Source organism: Strigops habroptila, chromosome Z (assembly GCF_004027225.2).
Source record: "Strigops habroptila isolate Jane chromosome Z, bStrHab1.2.pri, whole genome shotgun sequence".
In the NCBI taxonomy this organism is placed as follows: Eukaryota; Metazoa; Chordata; class Aves; order Psittaciformes; family Psittacidae; genus Strigops; species Strigops habroptila.
Window position 1 is genome coordinate 77,062,848 of NC_044302.2, and position 25,937 is coordinate 77,088,784.

Below are 25,937 nucleotides of genomic sequence, written 5' to 3' on the forward strand. Positions count from 1 at the left end.
CCATAAAACCACTACCATCTCCATTCCTGCAGAAAGAAACACATATGGATGGTTAAAAGCATCTTCCCATTATTTGATAGGGTATTTTAAAAAAACCTTATTTTACCTTACTAGAGGTAGTACATCTAGATTTTCCAGGCTCAGAGTCACTTTTAGAATCTGATTCTGACTTGGAGTCTGAAGAACTTTCTTCTGATGAAGCGGATTCCGTATCAGAGGAATTGGATGTGGTTATCTTTTTGGAGATTCCCTTTTTTTTCTTTTCAGTGTCCTCTGAATCACTACATATTAAGAAAAAACTACTTAAGAGACATGTAAAACCACCAAAGGAATCTGCTTAGGCAATCTACTATGTTAACATTTCAAAGTTTTTTTAAAAGAATTTAAAATCAGTATTTACGATAAAAAACTCAGCTGTTACACAATAAATCATCACATATAATCTAAACCAACAAAACAGCCAAACAAAAATGCGAACATACTAAATATTAAAATTATTTGCATGCAGTGTTTGTGACATTTCAGAAACAGTGCAGACACCCTTTTACATAAAGAAACTTTCAGACTATTCCACCTATGATTAACAGAATCTTGACACGTTAGAAGATGCTTCTGCAAAGTAAGGTTGGTTTAAAAAAGATAAAAAACCAAACAATGCATTGAATTTATTTCTTCATTAATTCTTCTAAATCAAGCCCCCTAGAAATAAGACCCGTAGTGTCTACAAATATTTCAACCCATTAAAGGGTTTATACAGAAGAGCTATTACATTCTGACATCTCTGGTCACATTGAGTACCTTACAGCTAATGGACTTCAGAGACACTGTTCTTCCCACAGCAAAGTTCTGTTCACCCTGGCAATGCTGGATTATGTTGCTCTGCACTAATAGCTACTGAATATTGTTAAAATCTGCCTTCTTTGCTTCTAATAACACTATAATTGCCAATTATAGATCACCATTTTGTCTCGGGGGGGGGGAAGCTACTACCTAGAATTATCGCAAGAAATGAAAATTGTTCTCTAATAATTATCATGAAGCAGGTAAATTAGTGTTGCATATAGAAAAACCCCCTCTGTTCTTGGTGCTGCAGGCAACCATTTTATACTTCCAAATCAGGTGTTTCATATACCACTTGATTCAGCTACTGCCCCAAGACAATAAATTGGTTACTAAAGTGCTTGAAGAGTAACAAGGTCAACAATAATTAAACAAATCCAGACCACTCAACTATTAAGAGTCCCTCTAGACTCAAATTAAGCTGTTACGCATTTTTGCTTAGCTTTAGGAGAAGTACAAAAGAATGTACTATGCTGCGTTACTGTTTGAGATAGCAATGTTTTAGAAGGGAAAAAGACAGAGGAGAACGGAAAACATGACAGACAGGAAAATAGTTAGGGCAATGCCTTCCCCCTCCCAAGAACTTTGCAGAACTGAATTGCCTAAATAATGTTTAATCAAAATTATTAAAAATCATTATTAACATTTAACTCATGCTAAGATTGCCTACCCATTTAACTGAAATTGAAATCAACCCTGCATATTTTGGTGAAAAGCACTATATCTGGAAAACAGCAAACTTGAAGCTGTCAAAGCTAAAACTGAAAGAATACGCACTTCACAAAAATAGTCCAGTGTAGCATATCTGGTTATTAAAATCATGGTGAAAAAACAGGTACTATCAAAATTACGTTTAAATATGACAACTTTTAAAAACTTGTTGAGGTCAATGAACTAAACATAAAAATTCACTAGCAAACACTATTTAAATTCTCTTCTTCATGATGTGTAACACAGGTACTGACAAAATTATCCACATTTCTTTCACTGCCATTGAACTGAAACTGTAGTTGCATCAACAAATAAGTTACTGTGAACACATTATATAAATGCAGTAAGTTGGTTTTCAACAATTCCTCTTTAGCTTATCTTTAAAATTAGATGTGAAGATTAAAAATGTTTCTTTATTCTACATCAGCCAGTTTTGACGGGTAATCATTGTTTACCTTACTGCTTAAAATTTCAGATGTTATTCTAATAAAAAGAATTTACTGGTAACTAGCTCTTTAACTTTGCGATGATGAAAAGCCTGTATTAATTTAACCTACAGATTTCATTTGTTCTGAACAGGAAAAACAATATAAATCACTTTTAAAATCATTAAATCCTGACTTAAATTAATAAAGTCATAATTAGGGCATTATGCTGTGTTTGTTATGGAAGTGGCAAGGCGAGCTGCTTTAATTACTGTCTGTAATAAAAGGAGCAGAGTGTGTACTACGCCCCAATCAGCGCTGTCAGCCACGACTGAGCTGAGCTGCAAACTCATCAAGTGAGCTGGCAGCAGACTACAGAGTAAAGGGCGATCATGTCTGCAGAGGCCACTTGCTGACAGCAGTGGAAGAAACAGATTCACACAATCCAAGGTATTAGCCCCAATTACTCAAAATTTTAATGATACTTTAATACATGATAATGCTGTTGATAATGGCCAATCTCAAAAAGCGCTAACACTTAAATATCATGACCGTTTCCCTTCACAGCCCTTGCCTCTAATATTTGGATCATAATCTTTTTAATATAACATTATTTAGAAAAATCAATTGTCTTAGTTATATAATGGCAAAGTGTTGAAGGACTTAATTTTAGCTCTCAGCAAAATTGCTGCAAAAGGTAATTATGTGTTTCACACAACTGTTTGATCACTTATTCAGCCTCCCAAGGTTACATCAATTTTCAAAAAGCCACCCAAGATTTTACTGAAGTCAGAAATTAATTCCAAACATAAGAGAGTGTGATTAATACGAAAATATGAACCCTGTTCATACACTGAATATTACTGACATATACCGAAACAGGAGACATCACTCCTTGGCCATTACACCCCCAAAAAAGACTAATTAACCGCTTAGCAGACTGTTTACAGGAAGCGTGCTTTAACAGCTAGCATCACAAAAAATTAAAACCATAAAAATATATACCTACCTTTCATTAGCAGCTCTAGATGTTTTCTTTGCAGTACTTTCTTTGCTGTCTGATTCACTGTCACTTGATTCATCACTGGGAGAGGAACTTCCACTACTCTCATTACTTCTGCTTTCCTCCTTATCATCTTCGTCCTCACTTTCACTGCCAGTCTCACTCTCTGAAATAAAAACAACTCTTACAATTTTTTTCTTAATATGTTACCTAATAAGTATTTTAGGAATCCAAGTTTGTTTTAAATAAAACTATGCTTTAGGATTTTACTATTCAATTGGAAGCTTTAGCATTATTTACCCTGTGTCAAAAGCAGGCAGGACAGTAACTTTCTCCTAATGTTTACAGAATTTTGTGAAGGTTAAAACCCTGTCCTCTTCAGCCTGTGGTATTACACTTTATCAAATTAGAAAGCCCAATAATAAATTAATTGCACATGGTTCTTCAAAATTACACAACCCTGTCAGGAGTCAGAGTTGACCTCAAATTCTCTAATCTACACATTCACTCCACTGCAAGATTATCTTTTCAACCAATTGCCTAATTAGATAATCTGTTCTTGAATACTGATAGTGATGATTGAATCACTGATTCATCAATCATATAGTTAGCAAATATTGAAATATCTGAAGTGAAGATATTCCTATCTTGCTTCAGACATCATTAATTTCAGTGACACAATTCTGTAGCACTTCTACGTACCTCCTCAGTTTAGAAATGAGAGGGAAGAACCTCCATGTTCAGATTTTAAGGTGCCCTTCTTCCATTCAACTAAATGCTAATAATTCTTTTAAGTCTCTAATGCTAAACATTTTGTATGCCTCAAGTCTGGACCTGGGAGAATGATGTTCTTCATTACACCTGAACTGTATTACATCTACTGAAATGGCTGTCTTGGCAAACTGCCTATCTGGCATTAAGATACCTGGAGACTGGTCAAAGGAATCTTTGCTCACTGAACTTAAGCAGCAGCTGTCAGTTCTCTTCTCCATCCTCACTCCCATTATAATAAATAGAAAACATTGTGTTGAACTTGAGAGCAATAACACAATTTACTGAATAAACCCCATGAAAGACTACACAGTTAAACAAGTTTGGCCATTCATTTAATGTAGCAGCACATGCTATCAAAATAGTACTTCATCCATGACAAAATCCAAAAAAACATCCAAGACTTACAGTTCCCAACAACCACGCACATGGGCATTCTTCCCACAAAAAGTTAGGTGCATTTAGTTTTACTTGGAGTTACAAACTCTCATTACTCTTACTAGACTCAAAGCAGGATGAAAATAGCATGCTAGCTTTTTTATCTGGGAAACAAAGCAAAGTCTAACTCATTCAATAAACACACAAGACATACCTGTATTAGTTATTGCTAATTTTGCAGTATTGCTAATACATCACTGTATTTACTGTAGCTATGTATACACTCATTTACAGTGAATGTAAATTTTTGCCCCTGATTTCCTGATTTTATATAAAGCTCCGAATTCTCTCGCTTTTTCTTTTCGTTATTTTTTTTTTTTTTTTTTTTTACTTTTCCCAATTCTTTTAAAGTAGTGGTCAGTTCTGAAGATACAGTTCTCCAGGCAGCGGAGATGCAAGTTGCTTTCCAAATATCTACCTGATGAATTGGTACCAGCAGACTCATCTTCCTCCTCTTCTGATTCAGAGTAGAACTTTTCAGTGGGTTTCTCCTTCTTTGGTTTACCTAAAATTCCAGTCCATTCCTTTGCCTGTAAATGTATTTCAATGGAAGCTTCTTTTTACCACCAGCAATACAAAAAGATACACAACATGGCCAAGAAAAACACTTGCAGTAGTAGCATTCAGCAGTTCCTAAATAAATCCTCTAAACAAGTGAAGAGAAACTATTAAACTTCTCTTACTTTCCACAATTAGAAGAACCAGGATTTACTAAGGCAGATTAAAAGCATCAGTAACCATAAATAAATTTCTCTGTCAAAAGAACCTGAAGTCTGAGAGTTTTATCTCTAGATCCAGCTGAGTTTAGCCTATCACTAGAATGAAGGGTAAATATGGCTAATCACCACCTTTATAATCCCAAATTTTAAGGGGAAAAGAGAAGTGGACCCACTAAGCAGCAGAAGTTACAGCAGCCACAGAGGAATTGTATTTCACTTTCTTTGCAATTCTCCAAATAAAAGTAATTCTTACCACCAAGAGAATACCAGAAAGTGTCAATACTTCAGCCATATTTTTTTTCTTTCTGTATCCCCCTGTACTACTAGAGAAGCAAAATAAAAACTCAGGCTAGGAAAAAACACCCGAACAAATAGGCAGAAAACTATATATGGTGTGATACAGGTCTGCTGTGATCTGGAATTAAGACTAACTTTTGAAAGAGCTCTAACAGTGACCTGCAATGGTGTATGGCTCTAGAGACACACTGGCTTCCTCTCAACACCAAAAGCTGCTAACGCTTTGTGATGTTTCACCCAGCAACTGGTATTTTAAAAGGCCAATATTCTTTTCGATGTAAATGACAGTTTAACTCGAGCTTCACTCCTATACATTGCAGAGGCACATGTAGTAAAATTAATGACAATGAAGAGACTCTCCAAAGAAAATACCTGGGGGGAAGGGAAAAAAAAACCCAGGAAAGGAAAGGATTTTCATCTTTGTTTTGAGATTTAAATGACTGGAGAGAGATGTTTTCTATTATGTTGTACATGGATGTTACTCCAGTTGATCAATTTCCTGCAATACATTTTTGGGGGGGGGGACGACGACAAAGGCACCTTTACATGTTCTTTCATGCCAACCCTATCATTTATAATTCCCCATTTGAGCTGAGTGCCTTCAGATTCTTCCCATAAAAGCCTTCAGAAGTTTGTACACAAATACCTGTTTTCCTGAAATGTATATAGAAAGGTGGAAAAGTAATATTAAAGTACAAAGGAGAAATGCTTATTCTACCACATTGCTGTTCACTGGTTTCTGCAAGTCATACCTACTTTTTAGAATTTTCTCTACATTCTATGCCTAAAGTCTCATTTGCAAATTAATTCATGTGCGATTTACTGTAGAAGTTGGTTCGTGACAAGGACCATGTGCTTTTCTGGGTATACCTATTACAATGACATACCTCTGGAATCACACTATATTCCAATACATTTACATTTCTGTTACTGTTTAATAGCTTTCACTGACATTTAGGAGGACTCTGGAACCTGAGGCATAAATCACAGCTTCAGTACCAGAACATGACTTTGCCTCAGAGTTTACAATCCAGTAACAAAAAGCTATTGACAGTAGAAGACCAGCCGTGTCATGTCAACAAGTGACTACTGCATTAATAGGTGACACTTTTCTATTATAAACTTCTATTATAAACTTCTATAATTATCTCCAGATGATCTGAAATGTAAACACTGGTCTCTTCCAAACTTCAGATTTCCGAACACATATAGTTTCCTTCCCTGCTGCTGCCTTTTGTTTATATTACCTGTTATTTTTTTCTGTTTAGACTTGGATTTGTACACAAACAACCAACCACTCACCTCCTACTTTGGTAGGAGCTACACTCATCATCAACAACAACTGATAAACTACAGCACAGCCAACAGAGCTACGACAAACAGAGGTATGAAATCAGAAGTGAGGTAGAGGGGGAAAAACCCCCATTTAATCCATGAGCAAAGCAGAAGCGGCCTACAGTCGATCCGCTTCTCCCGTTGAAAAGAGCAAGCATTGTGCATGTTTCAAAGCTAAAATAAGCAACACAGATATTCATGTGCATCAAAGTTTTTCAGTACAGCATACAGATAGTATTTAAATACTTGTATTTCAGTCTAATACTCTATATTGATGCGTGCCTTCTGGCAAAGTGAAACTACTTTTAATGATGCTGACGTACCGACTCGGCTATTTCAACGTTTCGGACGGAGGGGTCAGGTGCCACCTCCGGCCAGTCAGACAGCTCCAGGTAGCCGGTGGCTTGGGTGTTCAGTGTGTGAGACAAAGTGCCAAGCTGGAAATGGTCCCTATCTATTAAAATAAAAAAGGAGGAGGGGAGAAAGACACAAATACCATGAGCTCTACCACAAAGAGCGATCTTAATCAGGGCTAAAGGTAATTGCCATTGTATTACCTCAAATGTCATGGAATAAATATAAACTAGGAAGCTCTTCATAGGTCAAAAAACTGATTTCAGTCCATAGATTACGATAATCTCCCCCATAATGGTCAATAAAAAAGCTAATCAGTCAGTGTGTTTAGAGGTGTTGCTCTGAAATGTAGCTTCTCTAAAAATTACTTTACTGTGAATATTAAGAATGACAGCACAGTTAAACAATCCATATACATGTCTTGGCACAAACACATCCAGAATTTTAATAGTTTTTCTTCAAAACGGAGCTCCTTTTAGAGCTTCAAAACTGGGACTAAGTATGAAAATTTAAACTGCAAACTGTCACAATAACAGAGCATTTTTAATTAAGATAACCTGTCAACCTTTTAATTTGAGACAACAGACAATGGTTCTTACTTGTAAAAAGACAGGGAAAATGCACAGGGAAAATTATGACTTTGAAGAAAAACAATAAAAAACTAATCTATTGAGATTCAATTTATTTCAGATTCACAAAACATTTGCAATACTCACATTAACAATCTTCTATTAAAGTCCAGGTAAAAGACTAGAGCTATTTTCCTAAATTGAGGAATCACTTTCCTCGAAAGAAACACCTTCTGTTATTTAAAATCCGCATGAGCAGAAATGGATCAGTTTGTCAGGGTTTATCATCAGAGAAACACACCGTGTTTGTGCCATGTAAACCTTGCTTGCTGAAAAGCAAGTAAGCAGAGTGAGTACCCTTGCATATTAATCATTTGTATTTGCTAAGTAACACAATTTGTAAGCATATTTGAAATAGGAGAGGCTGCCACATTCCTTTACACGATGAACATTTAGCAAATGATTTTGGCACTTATACCTTTAAAGGGAGACTCAAGCAATGGGGCGGGTTTCTGTGCCAGAAATATTTTTTTGGCATATTTGCTTAAAGCTCCACTCTTCTCATTCGGAACAATAAGCTGCCTAATAAATCTTGTACGGTCTCTGATGTCGTAGCTTTGATCATACTTGCCGAGATTTAATACGTACTGGGTAAGCAATTTTGTCTGTGGAAAAAAACAGGACAAGAACAGAATACAAGTTATTTATGATTATTGATAACTCTGGATAAACATATTTAAAGAGGTAATAAAAATGAATGGTTATGTCAAACAAATGTTGTTCCACAGGGAATATGCATTTCTAAAGCTGCAAATGGAATTCTGCAGCCAAAGCACATGTCCTCTTCTGTATTGGGGAGGTGAATGCTGAGTACTGAGAAGCAGCCATGTGCTAGATTATTAAACCGCTGAAGTGGAAAGAAAGGCATCATTAAAAAAATAATCATATATGGCAAACCCGCTGAAGGGTCTACGTGAGGATAATGAATGTGGAAATACAACTAAAAACATGGCACTCAAAACTTAATCGGAAAAATATGCAGGACATCAAAACATCAGAGAGTATTAGGGGGCTGGCAAACTGCTTCTGCTGAGGTGTGTTTTATGAAGAGATACTGTCCCTGGCATAAGCAGTGTCTGCACTCTGACTGCACTCAGTTACTTTATCCTGAATTATGACCCATTAAAGCAGACACATGAATCACTGAACTGGATTACTGCAAATTATTTGCAGTGCATTTAGCTGTTACTTTTTCATAAAAGCAAGCTGCTGATGCCCTCTAAAAACCAGGATAAAAGACTTCTTCTATTTTTTTCCTTGAAGCTTAAAGCCTGCAGTAATATTGGTCATTTATTTATGTATGTACGAGAGCAACTTATATTATCACAGCTTTTCACAGCGTAACAGGATTTCCTAATTTGATGTCTGAGAATATTAACATGTATTAAATAATTTAAACAATTCAGTTAAGTTTTCAAAACTAAAAAAAAAAAAAAAAAAGTATAAAAAATCAGGGAGATTTTCCCAGTATCTTAGTAATAGTGTAGTGTAACCAGAACAATAGTGCTGAACAGACTTGTAACCATTATATACCCTTGAAAGAAGTATGCCACTTTATATGTGGCATATATGCCACAAAACAGAAAAAGACCAAAATTATATACCATCATAAGGAAGCAAATTTTTAGTATTTCAACTAAGAATGGATGAGTAACACAGGGTTAAAAATGTATTGCCAACGAGGATTTCTTCTGAAACCAACCTTGCATATATATCTTGTTTATCGTGTTATTTTTATAATAACACAGTTTCAATGTGAATGGGAAAATACGTAATTAAAAAAACCCCCAAATCAGTCAATTTTGTTATGTGCATTTTGCTAAGAAAAGTTCCGTTTCATAATTTCCACCTTGAGGGTGCAAGTTAAAGATTTTTCTAGATGTAAAAATACTTTTTTCAGAATATTGATTAACTCCTATAAGTGAAATACAAAGTAAACAAAAAATCTTTTAAATTTTAATCACATATAATGCAAGATATGCAAGCATTTCACAAAATACCATATGGTAGCAAAGACTTGAAGAAATTAGTTATATTACATTGGAATAATAGTAAAAGCATTACTAAAAAAAGCCTTTCAGTGAAACATTTTTCATTTCTTTTTTCTCTCTGATACCCAAGGATAGTTCTGTGAAAAGGTATTTTTTCCCCCCAAGGTACTGTCTTAGCTCTGGGAAAGGTAAAATTTTCCCATATGTATTTCATAGCTTATTGGCAGCTATTTCTACATCAGGGTGTAAACTTTTTAACAACTGCATCAGAGAGAACATACGTAATCGGCACTCATGCAGGACTTCTGCTGTTCAATTTAAATGGAATTGGAAGGGTGAGTTCCCAGATAGCATGAATTAAACTAAATGAGGGATACCTCCTGCAGCCTTTGCCATCACTTCTCCCCTGTAAAACAAAACAAGACTCCTTGCTGCCACGGCAGAAAGCTCAGCCGAAGAGATCATAACACAGTGGCTTTTGCTTGTGAATTGCTGCAGGGGTGGGAAAAGTTGAGTGTCTTGCTATCATGGTGGGCATTTTTTCAGTGAGTGTTGACTGAATTAGATAAAAGAGTTGATCCTGAAAGACCGCATTTTCTTTAATGGAATAATTTTCTCCATGATCCTTTCCCCTTCCTTCCTCCCCTTCCTCTCCCCTAAGTATCTTTTCCACATAGTCCAGTACAGATAAAGACACAATAAACTTACAGGGAAGAAGGCTCCATATCTGCAAGAAGTCTCCTTGCAAGCATCATGTACAGCATAAAGAGCAAGAAAACACTTTTTTTTACCTTGTCTTATAGCAATGCAACCAAACAAGTAGCAAAGCTTTTCTACATGGAGATAGGTAATAGAATTATTTTAATAATTAATTTTAATTAAAACCAACCAACGAAACAAAAAACCCTTAACGAATAGACATCAGTTTTTCCAACAAAGGAATATCCAAAGCTGAAAATTATTTCAGTAAGTACATTATTTTGGTGAAATATGACAGAATCTACACACCATGACTGTCCAGTAAGGCAAAGTATTCTGATATATGTTATAATACATTCACTATCATACATCAACATTGCCTGTTATCTGAACACACTCATTATATAGGCACAATATAACTTCTTTTACCTCCACACTGTTAGAAACTATTACTACTTTTTGTACATTTACATTTGGCTAATATGAAAAGTACACTTCAAGTCACCCTTCAGCAATATTTCCACAATTTTCTAGTGGTAATACTTCTCTTCAATAATTTCATGCCTACCCAATATTAGGATTGATAGATCCCCACTGGAAAATTTTTATAATACAAGTATCACCAACAGATGAGGCTCTACAATGAGAGAGAAACAGCTGCCTGTCTACTCTTCGATATCGTTAGTTTGCAGTAACTTGATTCTTTAGATACGCAAGATAAGGCTATTGTGCTAAACCATGTTGGACATATCTATTTACACACTAGGATTACTCGTGACTTTTTCTGGTGTGAGTCCTTTCTACTGCATTATACAACAGAATCCCATCATAATCTCTTTATTCTTTCTACTATATTCAAGAAACAGCTAAGGCAATTAGATGACATTTTCTATTTAACACTTTCTCTTATGTGGGCTATATAGTTAGACAGCTATCTAGCACATTCATAAGGATTTTTATATCCCTAATTGATGAAAGAATTAAGTAAGTTTTCCAAACAACAGAGACAACCAGAGGAAGGCCTGTTCTTATTACATATTTATCTAGATAGGACTGAACCTGAAACTCTGCCTTAAATTATAAAAAGCCTTTTAAAGTTCATGGGGTCATCACAGAATTTCACAGATATTGGAAATTCTTACAAAAATCCTGAATCTTAGAAAGCACTCCTGAAAATGTTCTGTGTTAAGTGTTTAAACATAAGCTAAGGCAATTATCAGAAAGTAGAAAAACGTATTTACAGAAGAGGAAAAAATAACAGTCTCTTATTTCCTCCAGATTTTTGTGCTTTTTTCCAAACAAGACTTAACAGTTGAGTTTTACTTGTCTTTCCCTCACCTCAGGGAAGAGCTCTTTCTGTCTGTTTGGTTGGTGCTGAGTCTCTTTTGGCTGTCCTAGCCCTACTTTTCAATAAAGTGACATTGTATCTTTAAGATTTTCACAACTCAATTGACTTTGGATGAAACTGATATAGGATTCAAAAAGTATTAAGTGGTGGGGTGGGATACAGAGGGAGAAAACATGGAGATGAAGAGATACGGACAGACTAACAATTGAGTAGTGAAGTGTGCAAGATCTGCCTTCAAGTTTGAAAAAGACTGAATAATGGCTGGGCTTTTTAGAAACTGAAGTCATTCCAGAAAGAAATGTTTTAATACTAAGTAAAGACAAGTTACTCCTGGGAAAAAGGATGTAGATATAGGAAGAGTGTTGCCAGCTTCTAAAGGCAAACCCATCAAATTTTAGTTTGGAAAGAGCTTTGAATCAAGCCAAGTCATCAACCTTCTCTGTTACAGTTTAGTATATGACTAGCTTGGACATGTGAGAAAACATATTTTTCCACAACCTAAAACATTAAAAGAGGAAAATACACTTTGATGAAATTCATTCAAGTAGGCATATCAGGAGACAGTTTCTTCTGCTTTATCATCATTACTGTATTTCAATAAAGTATTATGCAACACTTATAATGACAGTTTAAAACTTATTAAGATGTGAAACTGGAAGAAGAGCATCACAGAAACCATCATCTCCTTTTAGGAAACGGATCTGCCAAATACAGTGTGGAAATATTACTGTAAAATTACAAAAATTATATGGAAAATTACTAAATATCATGTAATGGGCCAAAAAGAGGCAGTTTAGATAATCAAACCAATCTTCCTGTAGCTCAGTCTGCATTTTCACTAAGAGGAGCATGACAGAAAAAAGTCACTTTTGTTACTGTCCCAGTTTTAGACTGTATAAGCAAAGGACAAGCATTCATTCTAATCTGAATGCAGGCAAGACAGTTCACCTCCCACAGAATAAAGCCTCAGATGAAGTCTGCAGCTGAATATAGCTATCAAAGAACAAGGCGACACCACAGATGCAGAGGTACAAGATGTTGTAAAACAGAGGCCTAGTAGCCCAGGAAATCATGTATTTCAGATAATACATTTCTTCTACATTTGGACTTTTTTTTTTTTTTGTAATAATAATTGGAATTACAGTGAAAAATTAGTGTCAAGATGCTATATTCCATAGCCAGAGAGTGATGAAGTTCACAGTGCTGTCATTGAGAAGAATGAGGCAGTTGGCACCTCCTATAGCCACTGTTTGCTGCTGCTTGGAGATCCAAGTTAATCTTTTTTGCACTATCTGACCTTTTTAGATTATCTTTATTGCTAGAGATTACCAAACCGCACACTCTCTACAGGGTAAAGTGAAACAGAAAGAAATACAGAAAAAATACTCATCTTTAAGATGAGATGAGTACTGATGGAAAGACATAATGGGGCCTTTTGCTGACATCTCCTTGTAGATATTCTGAATAAAAAATGAGCAGCTTCTTGTTCAGATTTACAGAACTCCTTTGAAAATTCTGGTCTTAGACCAGAAAACAGCAAATCATACCTGGAAAATCTACTATCTGGTACTAGTAATACAATTTATAATTTTTTTCTATTTATGCGAATTAAAAAAATCCACAATTTCCCTAGAAAGAAAGAGGAAAAAAAAGAGAGTGATCTCATCACTACATTCATATTTACAGACTCAAAGACTCATGGTTAGATTTAGACTCTTCGGATTTCTTGAAAACTGATGTTCAGCTTTTATTTGTAGAATAATATGGACTAGTTTTGGTTACTTCACTACTGATCTACACAGACTGTACAAAACCTGCTGTGACTCTAAATATGTACACTTCTAAGTTTAAGCTTACCTGCTTTGAGTTTGTTAAATAGAGTTTTGCACCCAAATTTAGGATCTGCAGCTTTACAAGGTCATCTTCATTAGTGAAGCTCTTGGCTGTCTTTCTCAAAACATCAGGTGCGATCTTTGGAACCCGTTCACAGTACTCGCCGATGAGCCAGAGAATGCTGGCTCTGGCTACTGGAACCTGAGAAAACATTGAGCACTCTTAAGTTAACACAATCACAAAGACACAAGTACCTGTCTGTGTTCAGTAATAAAATACTGTTCAGCAAAATACTATTTAAAGACAACTGCAATGCAAGAAATAGAGACCAAAATGAAATACTGTTCGATTGGCCAACGTCATAGATTGAATATTCGTGCAATTTAAGATACAGATCCTGTCCCAAAACCCATGCATTAAGTGCATTACAAGTTGACAAGACAAACAGAGAAGGAATGGAAACAGAAGCACATGGAAGTGATGTTCATCATGTTCACCGTACAAGCTTGTGGCAGCTGGAAAGTGAATCCAAGCCTTCAAGACGTGGTTGGGAATTCTTGCCACCAGGTTATGCTAAACACCATGTTGAAACAGAACAGTGCTTTTTTGTGACTATATAAAAAGGTTTCCAACAATAGAGCTTGCTCAAATCCCGCTTATCTACTTGAAAAACTCAAGAATTTCTTTAAGACTATTGCTATCTTTCCTTCATTTTTATTTAAAATTTTATGACAGTAAGATTCGTATTTTTGCAAATGTCCAAGGCCAGCTAAACATACAATTTTGGGGAGGAAGGAGTTCAACATCAGGGTTCTCAACTTCTGAATACAACCTAACCCTTTAACTGAAAACACTGTGACCAGAAACTTCTCGCAGGTCTTACTGTTTCAGAGCTACTTCATTGTTTCACTGAAATAACTGGCAGTAGGTTTTTAGATGAACTCCTAGCATATGGCGCAGACTTCAAAAGCACAGTACTGTCACAGATGGAGAGGAAGCAAAATGTAGAAGCACAGAAGAAAACAGAAGCTCATGGTCCACGCAGAGTTTAGTGAGGAATACTTAGTAGTTAAATGAAATAACATTCACACATTCTTCTCAAAGGTGAGCTAGTCTATATAATCTGGTGGTCAAATTAAAAACTGCATCTGTGCTACACACCTCCCCAAAAACATTCTCCTTCCTTGAGAGGAAGGAAGAAAAATCTGCAATGAGAAAATTCTTCTAGGCAGAAGCATGTTTTACATAGCATCTATGTACTGTGGTGCTGTCATGTTCTGTAGAGACTCTTCTTCAGCAGATGCTGAAATACTAGGGCAGAACATAATTGTTCTACCAAATGACTGACTGTAGCTCAGAAAAAAAGGAAAGCTTCCAACTGTAACTGCAATTTTCATACAATTTTGCTGGTTTTTACTAAAAAAGTAAAGAACATTTGCACTAACACTTTCAATTAGTCCCTATTCTATGCAGTATTCTTTTTTAATAAGCTTACACTTAAGCAAACATAAGTTCTGCTTTAGGTAAGATTCACAGGAGAAACAAGCTTTAGAAATTCAGCATTGTTGTTCTTGAAAAAATAATTCTTAGCATCTTTTATATAACATTTGAATTACTTTTCCAGCATATGTCAGTTTTTAATATACAAACCCCTATTTCTCAGAATTACAATGGGGAACAGCTATTAAGTACCCTACCCTATATACACATAAAATTTGAAAGTACTGCTTTCCAGTTACATTCATAAAAGGTAACAAATACAAGTGAACTACCAAGGTCCAGGATAAAAATTTGCAAACTACGGTCCATAGTCTCTAATTATTGGCTCACTAAGCCACACTAAAGAAATACTAATTACATTCACAAGAAATTTTAATGATTAAAGATGTCTTACTGCTCCAAAAAGTTTGGGAACAGCTTTGAATAAAGTCAACCTCACAGTATCTGCCTCTATACTTCATACTGTTGCAAATACACATGCCAACAAAAATATAAGCAGGCATGTCATGGGGAAAATAGAAGACCATGTCTGTTGACAGAGAAAGCAATCAGATCACAGAAAGATTGAATACAGAAGTTCAACAACAAAAAAATCCCATCAAGAGATAAATGCCAATTCAAAACATGGAAAAGGTATTTAAGGTAGATGTAACATAATGTATTAAGAGTTACTTAATATAAATAAATATATGTATTGATTGAGATACAGATTAGTATTTTTTTTGTGTGTGAATTGACAAGGAAATTTAAATGGTCTTAGAACTTCAAGTGTGAAAGAGAGAAACAAGCTACTGAACAACTGCTAAATATAAAAACTTTAAATGCAGTCAGAATATGTCGCCTGCGAAATGGTAAGACTGATGCCATTCCTATACACTGATTTCAGAAGGGAAAGAGGTTATTTCTAATGTTCCAAAGGTTACACTGCATTAAGGCCTCACTCCCCATCTATTATCTTAAATTGGGCTAAAGAATAGTAATTGAGTGGTACATTAAATTTTCCAGTATTGGAGCAGTTCAAGTTGCCTGCTGTACAGAGATATACCTCTAAATAAGAATATATAGGCAACTTCAGGTTTCAGTTATGCTAGATTTATTTTTCTAAAATATTTCATTACAGACTTGTTAAAATATTAGAATTCTGACAAGATCATGAAGTACCACAGTTTGGGCAGGAGACTATTAGAAACACTCCTTTTTCTATTATTGTTTTTTTCATAAAGCAAAATTCCGCACAGAACAGATCAATTTCGGTAATCGTTTTACTTATGAAAGGCAAACATCACTGATGTAATTTTCTCAGTCAAATCAGGACCACACTTTAAAACCACAATTAAATATATTTAAATATATTTAAACAGTGTGCATTTGAGCACAGTGTTTTACTCTTTAAAGTTTTTTCCCAGTTTGTGAAACGTAATTATTAGAATAATAAACTAGCTTTAGAATACAAAATACATTAAGCCTAATTTGAAAAATAGCAATAACGGAAGGCAGATGAAATTTCTCATGAGACTCTGCCTCTTCACCAGGTGGTTAGCTTACTATGTAAATACTGTATATATTAAACACAATTTTATGCAACAAGAATCAATATCAATTAGAGACTTTTTGAATCAAACCCTAAGTGGAAGCCGCTTTAATGAAAAGCGTATGTCGAACCGATGAACCCAATGTTTCTGTGTCACTGGATTCATCTGGGGTCAAAATCACCTAGCATTTTCAGACTTCTTTTTTCCTGTTTAAGCCTTCCAGCTCTCAACCATGTAATATCAAGTGCATGATCCTGCAGCCGTTGTTTCCAGGGCATTCAAAACAGCAAACAAGAAATGAAGCTACTTCTAGACCTTCATTGCCTTTTCCAGTTTAGCTCAAGTAGGGACCTTGAATTGACAAAAATGCAGGAAATAATACTTTCATTATTCAGCCCTGCTCTGCATTATCCTCAAAGGCAAACAGGATTGTAAATTACTTTGCCTGATGTTTTATTCCATGTGCCCTGAGCAAGTGGTTAAGTGCACTTTTTAAGCCTTAGTACCAGAAGGCAGTTCCTACTGCCATTTCAACCCATTACCTGTCTGGAGGAAAATAAATAAACAGTTAAAAAAAAAAAAAAAAATAAATAAAACCAGGCAGACCCTCTCCCCTCAAAGGAAGAGTCTGGTTACTGCAGATAGAGAAAGACACTATAAAGACTTTACAGATCACTGTAAGCAGCATATTCAAAAGCTACTGTAGTTCAGCTCTAACCTTATTACACAATATACTATGTTAAAGTACAACTTAAACCCACCAAATCTGGTTATCCACATTTGTCGCAAACCCAGGATATATTCAAATTGTAAATGAGGCCTAATTCTCTAAATTCAGAAAAAAAAAATTGCATAGCTAGCAATTCTTTTAAATTTTACTGGAATCAGAGATGGAAAGAGGGATGAAGTCCATGTGAAACATCAGACTGGCAGCAAGAAGAAAGGTACACAAGAAAGAATAGGAGTAAAAGACAAGTGTTGGAGGCTTTTTGTTTTCAGATGGTAGACCTTCAAGGACTCCTCCATTATGTGAACCTCTACACATAAAATTCCTTTAAAAAGGATTGTTTTTCATTCAAGCTCAATATTTGTTTCAAGTTCAGTGTACAGCGTCCTGGACACAATGGCCCAAAGGCCATGTATTTCTCTCAAATTCTAAAACATTGTGTAGTTATTAGAGCAAGTAAAAAAACCATCATATTATGAGAATGGTTCATTAAGGAATTACTTAAATAAAGGTTTAAGAATACACTATTAAAATGTATCCTGGGGAAAAGAATGTAGCTAGAATGTCAATCTTGGAGAACTGAAATACATGTCAACATATGAATATTATACCTTGTGATAGCTTCCCAGCATTGACGTAACAGAGAACTTCAAGAAAGCAAGCCACCTCTGCTGTGAAGCTATATCAGAAACATAGCAATAAGCAGTATTACACAGAAACACTGCAGAGGACCTTAGGTTTGTTATTGTTGGATGAATGGACAGAGCAGTGTCAAAAACTCCCAGTCACCTAATCTAGTAATAAGAATCCAACCCAAACTAGTAATTAGTAATTCTTAATTGCTCCCACAAGTGACATGCTTTCCCCCCCATATTAAACTCTTCAAAGTTACATGCATCTATCTTATTTTTCCTCTTTATCTTGTCTTTATCCCATCAAGAAGTGTTCCTCCTCATCTCTAGACAAGAAAACAGTCTCAGTCATATTCTAGAAGGAACGAGAAATGAGTCTGTAAGAAAACCCAACGATGTCAGAATCCACCAGCTATCGAAAGAAAAAAATCCAACCAACACTGCCTTAGTAGTACTGTAAGAAATAGTCTTGAGAAAATCAGAGCTACAAGATTCCCATCACCCAGAAAGCAATCACTACTGGGTACAATTTACCAACATAAATTATTTTTCTAAAATGAAAAGGCAGAAACTAATTTGGAGACTACTGCACCTTGTTTATATGAGGAAATACTCACATGTAGACCACCACTGAGACATTTATACTCAAAGCTAATTCTTGTTAGGTTGATTTACATTCATTCATTGCTAAAATGAATTAAGATAAATGAACAGAGGCATACTTTGGATGTTGCACAAAAGTGTCTCATGTTAATTCAGTTTAATCAATGCAATCTAGCCAATCCGCTTTAAAACTTAATTCAGATTGAATCTGCAAGCTCACTTAGACAAAATCTGGACCATAGGTGTTTTGAAGTCATGTATCACTATATGGCACATGTTTGATGAGAGCATATTCTAAAGCTTTTGAAAAAGCCTGCAAACAACATCTTTGAAAATGCCATCTTTTACAAGGTGGAAAGGCACTCTCATGAATAAAAAAGGACTAGATAATAAAAAAGACAGAAAACAGTTAGAATGGAAGCAATCATCAAATGTCCCAAGGGACCTATAGGGGAAAACCTGCTGTTCAACAGATTTGCAAGTAACCTAGAAAAGGGCTATTTAGCGAGGAGACAGTCTGCTGACAAAAAAATTATCCAAAGTAATGTAAACTAATATAGAGCCTGACCAGTTGAAGATTACTTACTTATTAGTGATACTTAAAAATCAGAAGTGGTTTTTCAGAAGTGATACAGCTGGCCTTGAAACATTAATAACAGGACTTTAAAAAAAATTCTACACATTCTGATGGAGCCTAAAGTATTTCTAGGGAAAAATATCTTGGAGCTGGAATACAGCTATATTGATTTGGACTATGATCTTGGTACTCAACAAATACCACACACAAAACAGATCTCAAAGATCTTTGCCTGGACACCTGAGATAGTTTAAGGTACAAATGGTAACATAGCAAAGGTAGAAAAATAAGCACTCTTTTCAGATATGTAAGAAATAATCAATTACAGGGCAAGCTGAAATGGATCTAGTCCTAAACTTTAATGTAAATGAGAGTCAATAGTCTGCAAGAGCTCAGTAGTTTTTAATTGAACTTCCTAATATTTCTTGTAATTGGCCAGATATATTTAGCTTACTATCTATCCTACCACTTTCTAAATGGCTTTGTAGATGAAGCAGATGAAGACAAAATTAAGGAAGATAAGAATGAGAAAATTTCAGATTGGATGACCTGAGAGAAACATTGATTCAAAAGATTTTTAAGCACCTCATCAGTGACAATCACAACCTCAGGCTAACACAAGTGAAATTTATAACAACACGAACAAAGTAAATTCAGGCACCAACCTAAAAGTGTATTCCATCCAGTTCACACTGGTTTTGTTTATTGTAGTGGCTAAGTGCTCATCATTTACCTAAACTAAATCATGACAGAACAATCAAAACCTTAAGTGCTTTTCTATTTAAATGAATTTAATTCTGTTCATGTTTTGGTCATGTTTTACATAGTATTAAATTGGTTTCAACTTTTAAGAAGCATCAAAACATTTCTGTGCCTATGCTCCTCCATACTTCAGATACTTTCAAAAAAATTTCATGTATTTAAAACTTGAAATATTAACTCAGAAGTATTAATTGCATAAAATAGCTACAAAACGCTTTTCAGTGTTAAAAAGTGTATTTAGAAAACAACTATTTTCTCTTGAATAATATGCTGAAATAGGATGACTAATTTGACAAAGTGCAAGAAGATGTGTATAAGATTATACACAATTCATGAGATTGTAATTATCAATTAAAATATTGCACAAATTTTCTGAAATTACAGGTGATTTTTATAAAATAGGTAATACTTATTTGATACAAAATTAGCAGCAGTATCTTATAGCCTCTTTTGATTCTGGATATAAGCAATCCAGTAGAATTTTCTTTACATCAGTTAAGAAGTTTGATCGTGAGCTCCTAGTGGCCAAAAATTTGTATGTTTAATCTGCTCAGCAAGCATGAACTGACCAGATCGCATTTCCTTTTTCTTTTAATATTCCAAACTTTGTTAAAGTCAACTATCGAAAATCGCAGATTCACTGATTTAGAAAATATTTACTGCTCTATCATCAATAAATGTGTAATTATATGAAATGAAGCAATTCTATTTATAGCATCTACAGAAAAATAGTTACTGACAGATCAAAATCTGTCACCACTGAGGTATGATGCAATAGGTAGCTAATCGTCTTCAGCCCTATAGGATAAGACCACTAAATGTTTCATCAATAACTGGGACTTTGAGGAAAATTTGAGAAGTAAATATTGAAATACCTAAATGTCAATTTAATCTGAGACTAGATTACAGGTAATAATGTAAATTTTACTGTTAAATGCCACAGAATCTTAAACACCCAGAAGATGAAAATGCAACTTCAAGAAACATTGCAACATACTCACAGAAGCGTGTCTGGTACCATGGAAAGATCAGGTAACTTTTGGATAGGGAAAAATATTTAGAATGTGGGGATCTCTTTCAAAATAGCTCCCCAGGTCTAAGGCACAAACTGATACCATTTGATTGCTTCTATTTCCTCAAGATCATAAAAAATGATACTTTATGCTAAAAATAAAATAATGTTCTATTTCTCTAATATATCTATTTCCATTTATGGCCCAGATTGAAAGTAGCTGGTGTGATTTTTATCAGTCAATAAGGACTATAAGACATTGTGCACAAATACTCACTGTAATGTTATCCAGGAGTTTGGCCATATGCTTAATAATTTCACCATGGTGTGCTGGCTGGGTTTGCAGCAGTTTCTTAATGACAACAACACTTTCAGCAACTACAATTTCTGTTTAAGACAAAACAAATCATTAATTTTAAAAGCATTTATGCAAAAGAAAAAGTCATAAAAAATTGATTGTAAAAGATGTTATCAGCTTTCTAAATATGCTTTGCAGAACTGAATTCTATTTACTTGGTAACAAAGATGTTTCCAGAATCAAGTTATAAGGCACAGAAAGAGGACACAGAAGTGCTCTAAACGTAAAATATCATCCTATTACACACTTTTTTAAAATTGCCTTTTAGTAAAGCTGCACTTTGTATTTTTCCTTTTCAGATTGAGGAACAGCATGAAAAAACATCTGTTTTTCATTGAAAATATGCATATTCATAAGTAATTTGCTGCCTGCATTAAAAATACAAACACTTGTTTAAATTTTCAAAGATATCTACAATGTTAAATGTAACAGCTCATTCATAAACAAGAAAAATAACTAAACATTTCCTTTGCACTTTTTCACCTTTTAAACAGTCTCTCTCGGGTCTGTAACCTAATCTCTAGTACATTCAAACGAAGCTTCTAAATAGCAAGCTGTTGTAAGATTTATGCCAAAGTCATGCACTGGAGTGCTTAACTACTGTAACAACTAACATTCACAGCCTGATCAACTTGTATGAAATGTCCAATTCTTGAAGCTGAAAAAAACCCACTGGTGCAGAGGTAAGCTTCTATGCAAGAGTGAATTCATGCTGCAAGGAAAACTGAAACCAAAACAGACTACTATAGAAGTTCAACATTTCATTTATACTACAAAAAGGGAGTAACTATTTCTCCTAAACTATCATTGTTTAAAACAAAGAAAAAGCCCAACTACCATTTGTTAAATAGAGGTATTCCCATGTTTCAAGAGTTAAACTGATGCATGGACAGCAATCAAGCATGCTGAAGTTGCAAAAGAACCGTATGAGGAAGAGATGTCTGATTTTTTTTTTTTAAGAAAGCAAACTTTTTTTATGGAGAAAGACTTTTCAAAAACTGTTAGCATGCATCATTATGCCATAAGCCTTTGAAATGCTTAAATCTTACCTTGTGTCTTTTGAGTCATCCTTTATCTGAAATGACATTTTAGCCATTTTTCTAGACTAATTTCTTAAAGCAAGGCTAAGACATCTACTTCATGTATCTCAATGTCTCACACAATCCTACAGATCAGTTTCATCTAATTGCGCTTTGCCAGACATCAAAACAAAAAGAGAGTTCTCAAAATTTTAAAGTTACAATCTGGAATATTTAGAGAGGGGGACATCATAATGACAACCTTCATTATTGAGTGTTTTGTGATACTACTTAATGATTAAGCAAAATAACACTGGATCCAAAAATATGAGTGGACATGAAGTCATTATTAAAAACACCTGTTGACAATGTAGAACCAATCATGATAAAATGATGTGTAGTACATTAAGTCACCATAGAGACTACTTTAATGCAATCTGCGGGACCAAATTTAAAAAACTGAACCAGAATTGTATGCAAATAAACTAATAGGTTCCTTTTACGTGAGTCTAGATACCAAAAAAAGAAAGTACAAACAAAAGCAAAATGCATTTGTATTAGAAAAAGGATGACCTAGTCTAGAAGAGAGGCTCTCTGAGGCTTGCTTTATGCACACGAAGAATCCCAAAACGAGCATAAAGTAAAAGACACATATTTAGGTTTGAAGACAAATAAAAATCCCCTCAAAAGGTAGAGATAAAATTTGCATTCTGAATGAGTGATAAAAAAATTTGAAAATCTAACTGCTGGAGTTATCAAAGAGAAAGTACATACGAGACAATGATAAATGAATGCAAGAATTTCAAAACAGAGTGTAAATTAAATTATATTAAAGGGTCATAAAAAGTAAACCAAAATTTAAAAACAAAGACTAAGTATCACAGAAAATCTGTTCAGGAATGCCTTTATCAATAAAGAAGACTACGAGAGGTATCAGCAACTTTATTTTTCACAAGCTATAATAAAAATTTTAGTATAATGTTCACTGCTAGTTTTCTTCACTAATTTTGAAGCAACTGCTCTGAACAGGATAGTATCTGAAGACACTGGACAACTTCTCAAAGACCTAAAATATACTCAGTCACACAATGCTCCATTTTGCCAAATAACGATGCATATAAAAACTAACAATTAGTGGACAGTCAATTGTGGGGACAGAATTAGAATTTTTCATAATTGAGAATTCGACAACATTATAATAGAAACTCAGGGAAAAGACCTTAGCAAAGAGTGTATTACCAGAGAACATTCAAAAGCTGCATTCTGAAATACTACATTTGATACCACTGATGCTGAGTCAAATTTCCTTTCACTTACATTAACCAGTAATTCCAGAAACTAAACCACACAACGGAAGACTTACTTATCTACAGTCTATAATTTATATAACAATTATTTCTAAAAGCAGCAAAACTGCATCAACTGTTTTTGGAAAGAATATACCAACTGAATCTCATTGTGAGGCTGTAAGTGCACTCTCACCAAATTTGCAGATGACACCAAGCTAAGTGGTGTGATTGACACACCTGAGGGATGGGATGCCACTGAGAGAGACCTGGACAAGCTTGAGAAGTGGGCCGATGTGAACCTCAAGAGATTCAACAAGGGCAATTGCAAGGTCCTGCACATGGGTCAGGGCACCCACTGGTATCAATACAGACTGGGGGATGAAAAGATAGATAGCAGCCCTGCAGAGAAGGGTAGATGCACTGGTGGACGAAAAACTGGACATGAGCCAGCAATGTGTGCTCGCAGCACAGAAAGCCAACTCCACCTTGAGCTGTATCAAAAGAAGTGTGGCCAGCAGGTCGAGGGAGGTGATCCTGCCCCTCTGCTCTAGAGAGACCTGACTTGGAGTACTGCATCCAGCTCTGTAGCCCTCAGCACAAGAAAGACATGTTGGAAAGGGTCCAGAAGAAGGCCACAAAAATGATCAGAAGGATGGATAAAGCAAGTCATATGGTGACAAAGTAGTGCAGAAAAAATTGAGTCAATGAGACTCATTTCTGAAAACCTGGACCAAAGAGCATGGCATCAAATGGGTATATATCACAACCCACGTCATGCACCAGCCTCCAGGAAAATCGAATGACACAATGGACTGTTAAAGACTACACTGAGAGCAATGAGTAGTGGAACTTTCAAACACTGGGATACACACTTAGCAAAAGCCACCTGATTAGTCAACACTAGAGTACCTGTCAGCTGGGCTGGGCAGGCCCAATCAAAACTTTTACATACTGTGGAAGGGAATAAAGTTCCTGTAGTGCACATAAAAAGTATGCTAAGGAAAACAATCTGGGTTATTTCTACCTCAGGCAATGGCAAACCCATTCACGGAATTGCTTTTACTCAAGGACCTGGGTGTGCTTGGTGGGTAACACGTGAGGAATTTACATGATGGGGATGTCCCATGGTGGGGAAGTCCCATATGTACCTTAAGGGGATTTGATTTTGGGTTAGAATAGCCAATGAATTAAAATTGTTTGATGTTAACTGCTATAAAACACTGTATATTATCACTTCTAGGATGCCTATACACCAACCACCACACTGGGCATCTCGTGGTGCCCACCTCTGCCACTCCGGATTTGTGGATCTGAGCCCAACTCCCTCTTGATCACCACATTAATGAAGAATTAACTTTGATGAAACCAGACAAGCACAGCAGTGATGGAATCAGAACTGGCTCGAGCGTGCAACAATCCAACACCACACACCAACTTCTGTCCCCTGAAAGACTGTAATTACAGGTGGAGCCCAAAGTCATGGACTAAATAAACCTGACATTTTATAGGGATGGCTCATAGTCTAAGGGAATGACGTCTGTGTGCACATATCAAAAGACAGGAAAGGTGATGGGGTATTGAAAGCGTGGGACCTGGGCATACTACATCCAGTTCTGGAGTCCTCTGCACAGGAAAGACATAGGCCTGCTGGGGCAGTTCCAGAGAGGGACACAAAAATGATCAGAGGGATGGAACACCTCTCCTATAAAGACAGGCTGAGAGAGTTAGGATCATTCAGCCTGCAGAAGAGAAGGCTCTGGGGAGATCTTACAACAGCCTTTCAATATTGAAAAGGGACTTATAAGAAAGATGGGGACAAACTTTCTAGCAGGGCCTGCTGCAACAGTACAAGGAATAATGATTTTGAAGTAAAAGAGGGGAGCTTCAGACTAGATATGAGGAAGACATTTTTTACGATGAGGGTGCTGAAACACTGAAACAGGTCGCCCAGAGAGGTGGTAGATGCCCCATCCCTGGAAACATTCAAGGTCGGGCTGGACAGGCTCAGAGCAACTTCATGTAGTTGAAGATGTCCCTGCTCACTGTAGCGGGGGTGGACTAGATGACCTTTAAAGGTCTCTTTAACCCAAACCATTCTATGATTTGGTTGTTCGAAGGTTATGCAAATGGTTAAAACTAAAGTAACGAGGCGATTATTAGAGCTAAGTATCCAGACAAACATTAAGTTTCTGCTTTTCAGAACGGTCTGAACCTGGTTAATTTTTCCACCCTTATAAATAATGAACCCTGAAACCACATTAATACATATAAACTGAATGCTACAAAGAGTTGGGGGTTTTTTATGTCTTTCTAACAGTAATTCCAATACATAGGTAGTGGTTACCTGATGTATTAACAGTTCCAGTGATTTTGTGACTTGCCTGTTCAAGTTTGTATAGATTGGTAGAAAAAAAATTGGTTTAGCTATACATCCTACAATTGTGTTTACATTCAACCTGCAATTTTCAACAGAAAATGAAAGTCACTCATTGAAGGAAAATCTGCAGGATCTCCAGTATACACAGTACAGACA

The 25,937-nt window shown here is 35.6% G+C and overlaps 1 protein-coding gene across 6 annotated transcripts in view; it reads right to left on the reverse strand.

Annotated features, from left to right (window-relative positions):
• The window catches only part of AP3B1 (adaptor related protein complex 3 subunit beta 1), a 156,665-nt gene that overhangs the window by 60,236 nt on the left and 70,492 nt on the right, over window positions 1–25,937 (reverse strand). For all 6 annotated transcript variants that reach the window (XR_003994986.1, XM_030511426.2, XM_030511423.1 and 3 more), the window contains 7 exons: window positions 21,016–21,125; window positions 13,418–13,594; window positions 7,941–8,127; window positions 6,863–6,993; window positions 4,607–4,718; window positions 2,986–3,145; window positions 107–281 (listed from right to left, as the gene is read on the reverse strand). Coding sequence is in view for 5 of the 6 variants with exons in the window: in XM_030511426.2 (XP_030367286.1) it covers window positions 107–281; window positions 2,986–3,145; window positions 4,607–4,718; window positions 6,863–6,993; window positions 7,941–8,127; window positions 13,418–13,594; window positions 21,016–21,125 (1,052 nt within the window). In the remaining variant the exon portion in view is untranslated. The remainder of the gene's footprint in view (window positions 1–106; window positions 282–2,985; window positions 3,146–4,606; window positions 4,719–6,862; window positions 6,994–7,940; window positions 8,128–13,417; window positions 13,595–21,015; window positions 21,126–25,937) is intronic.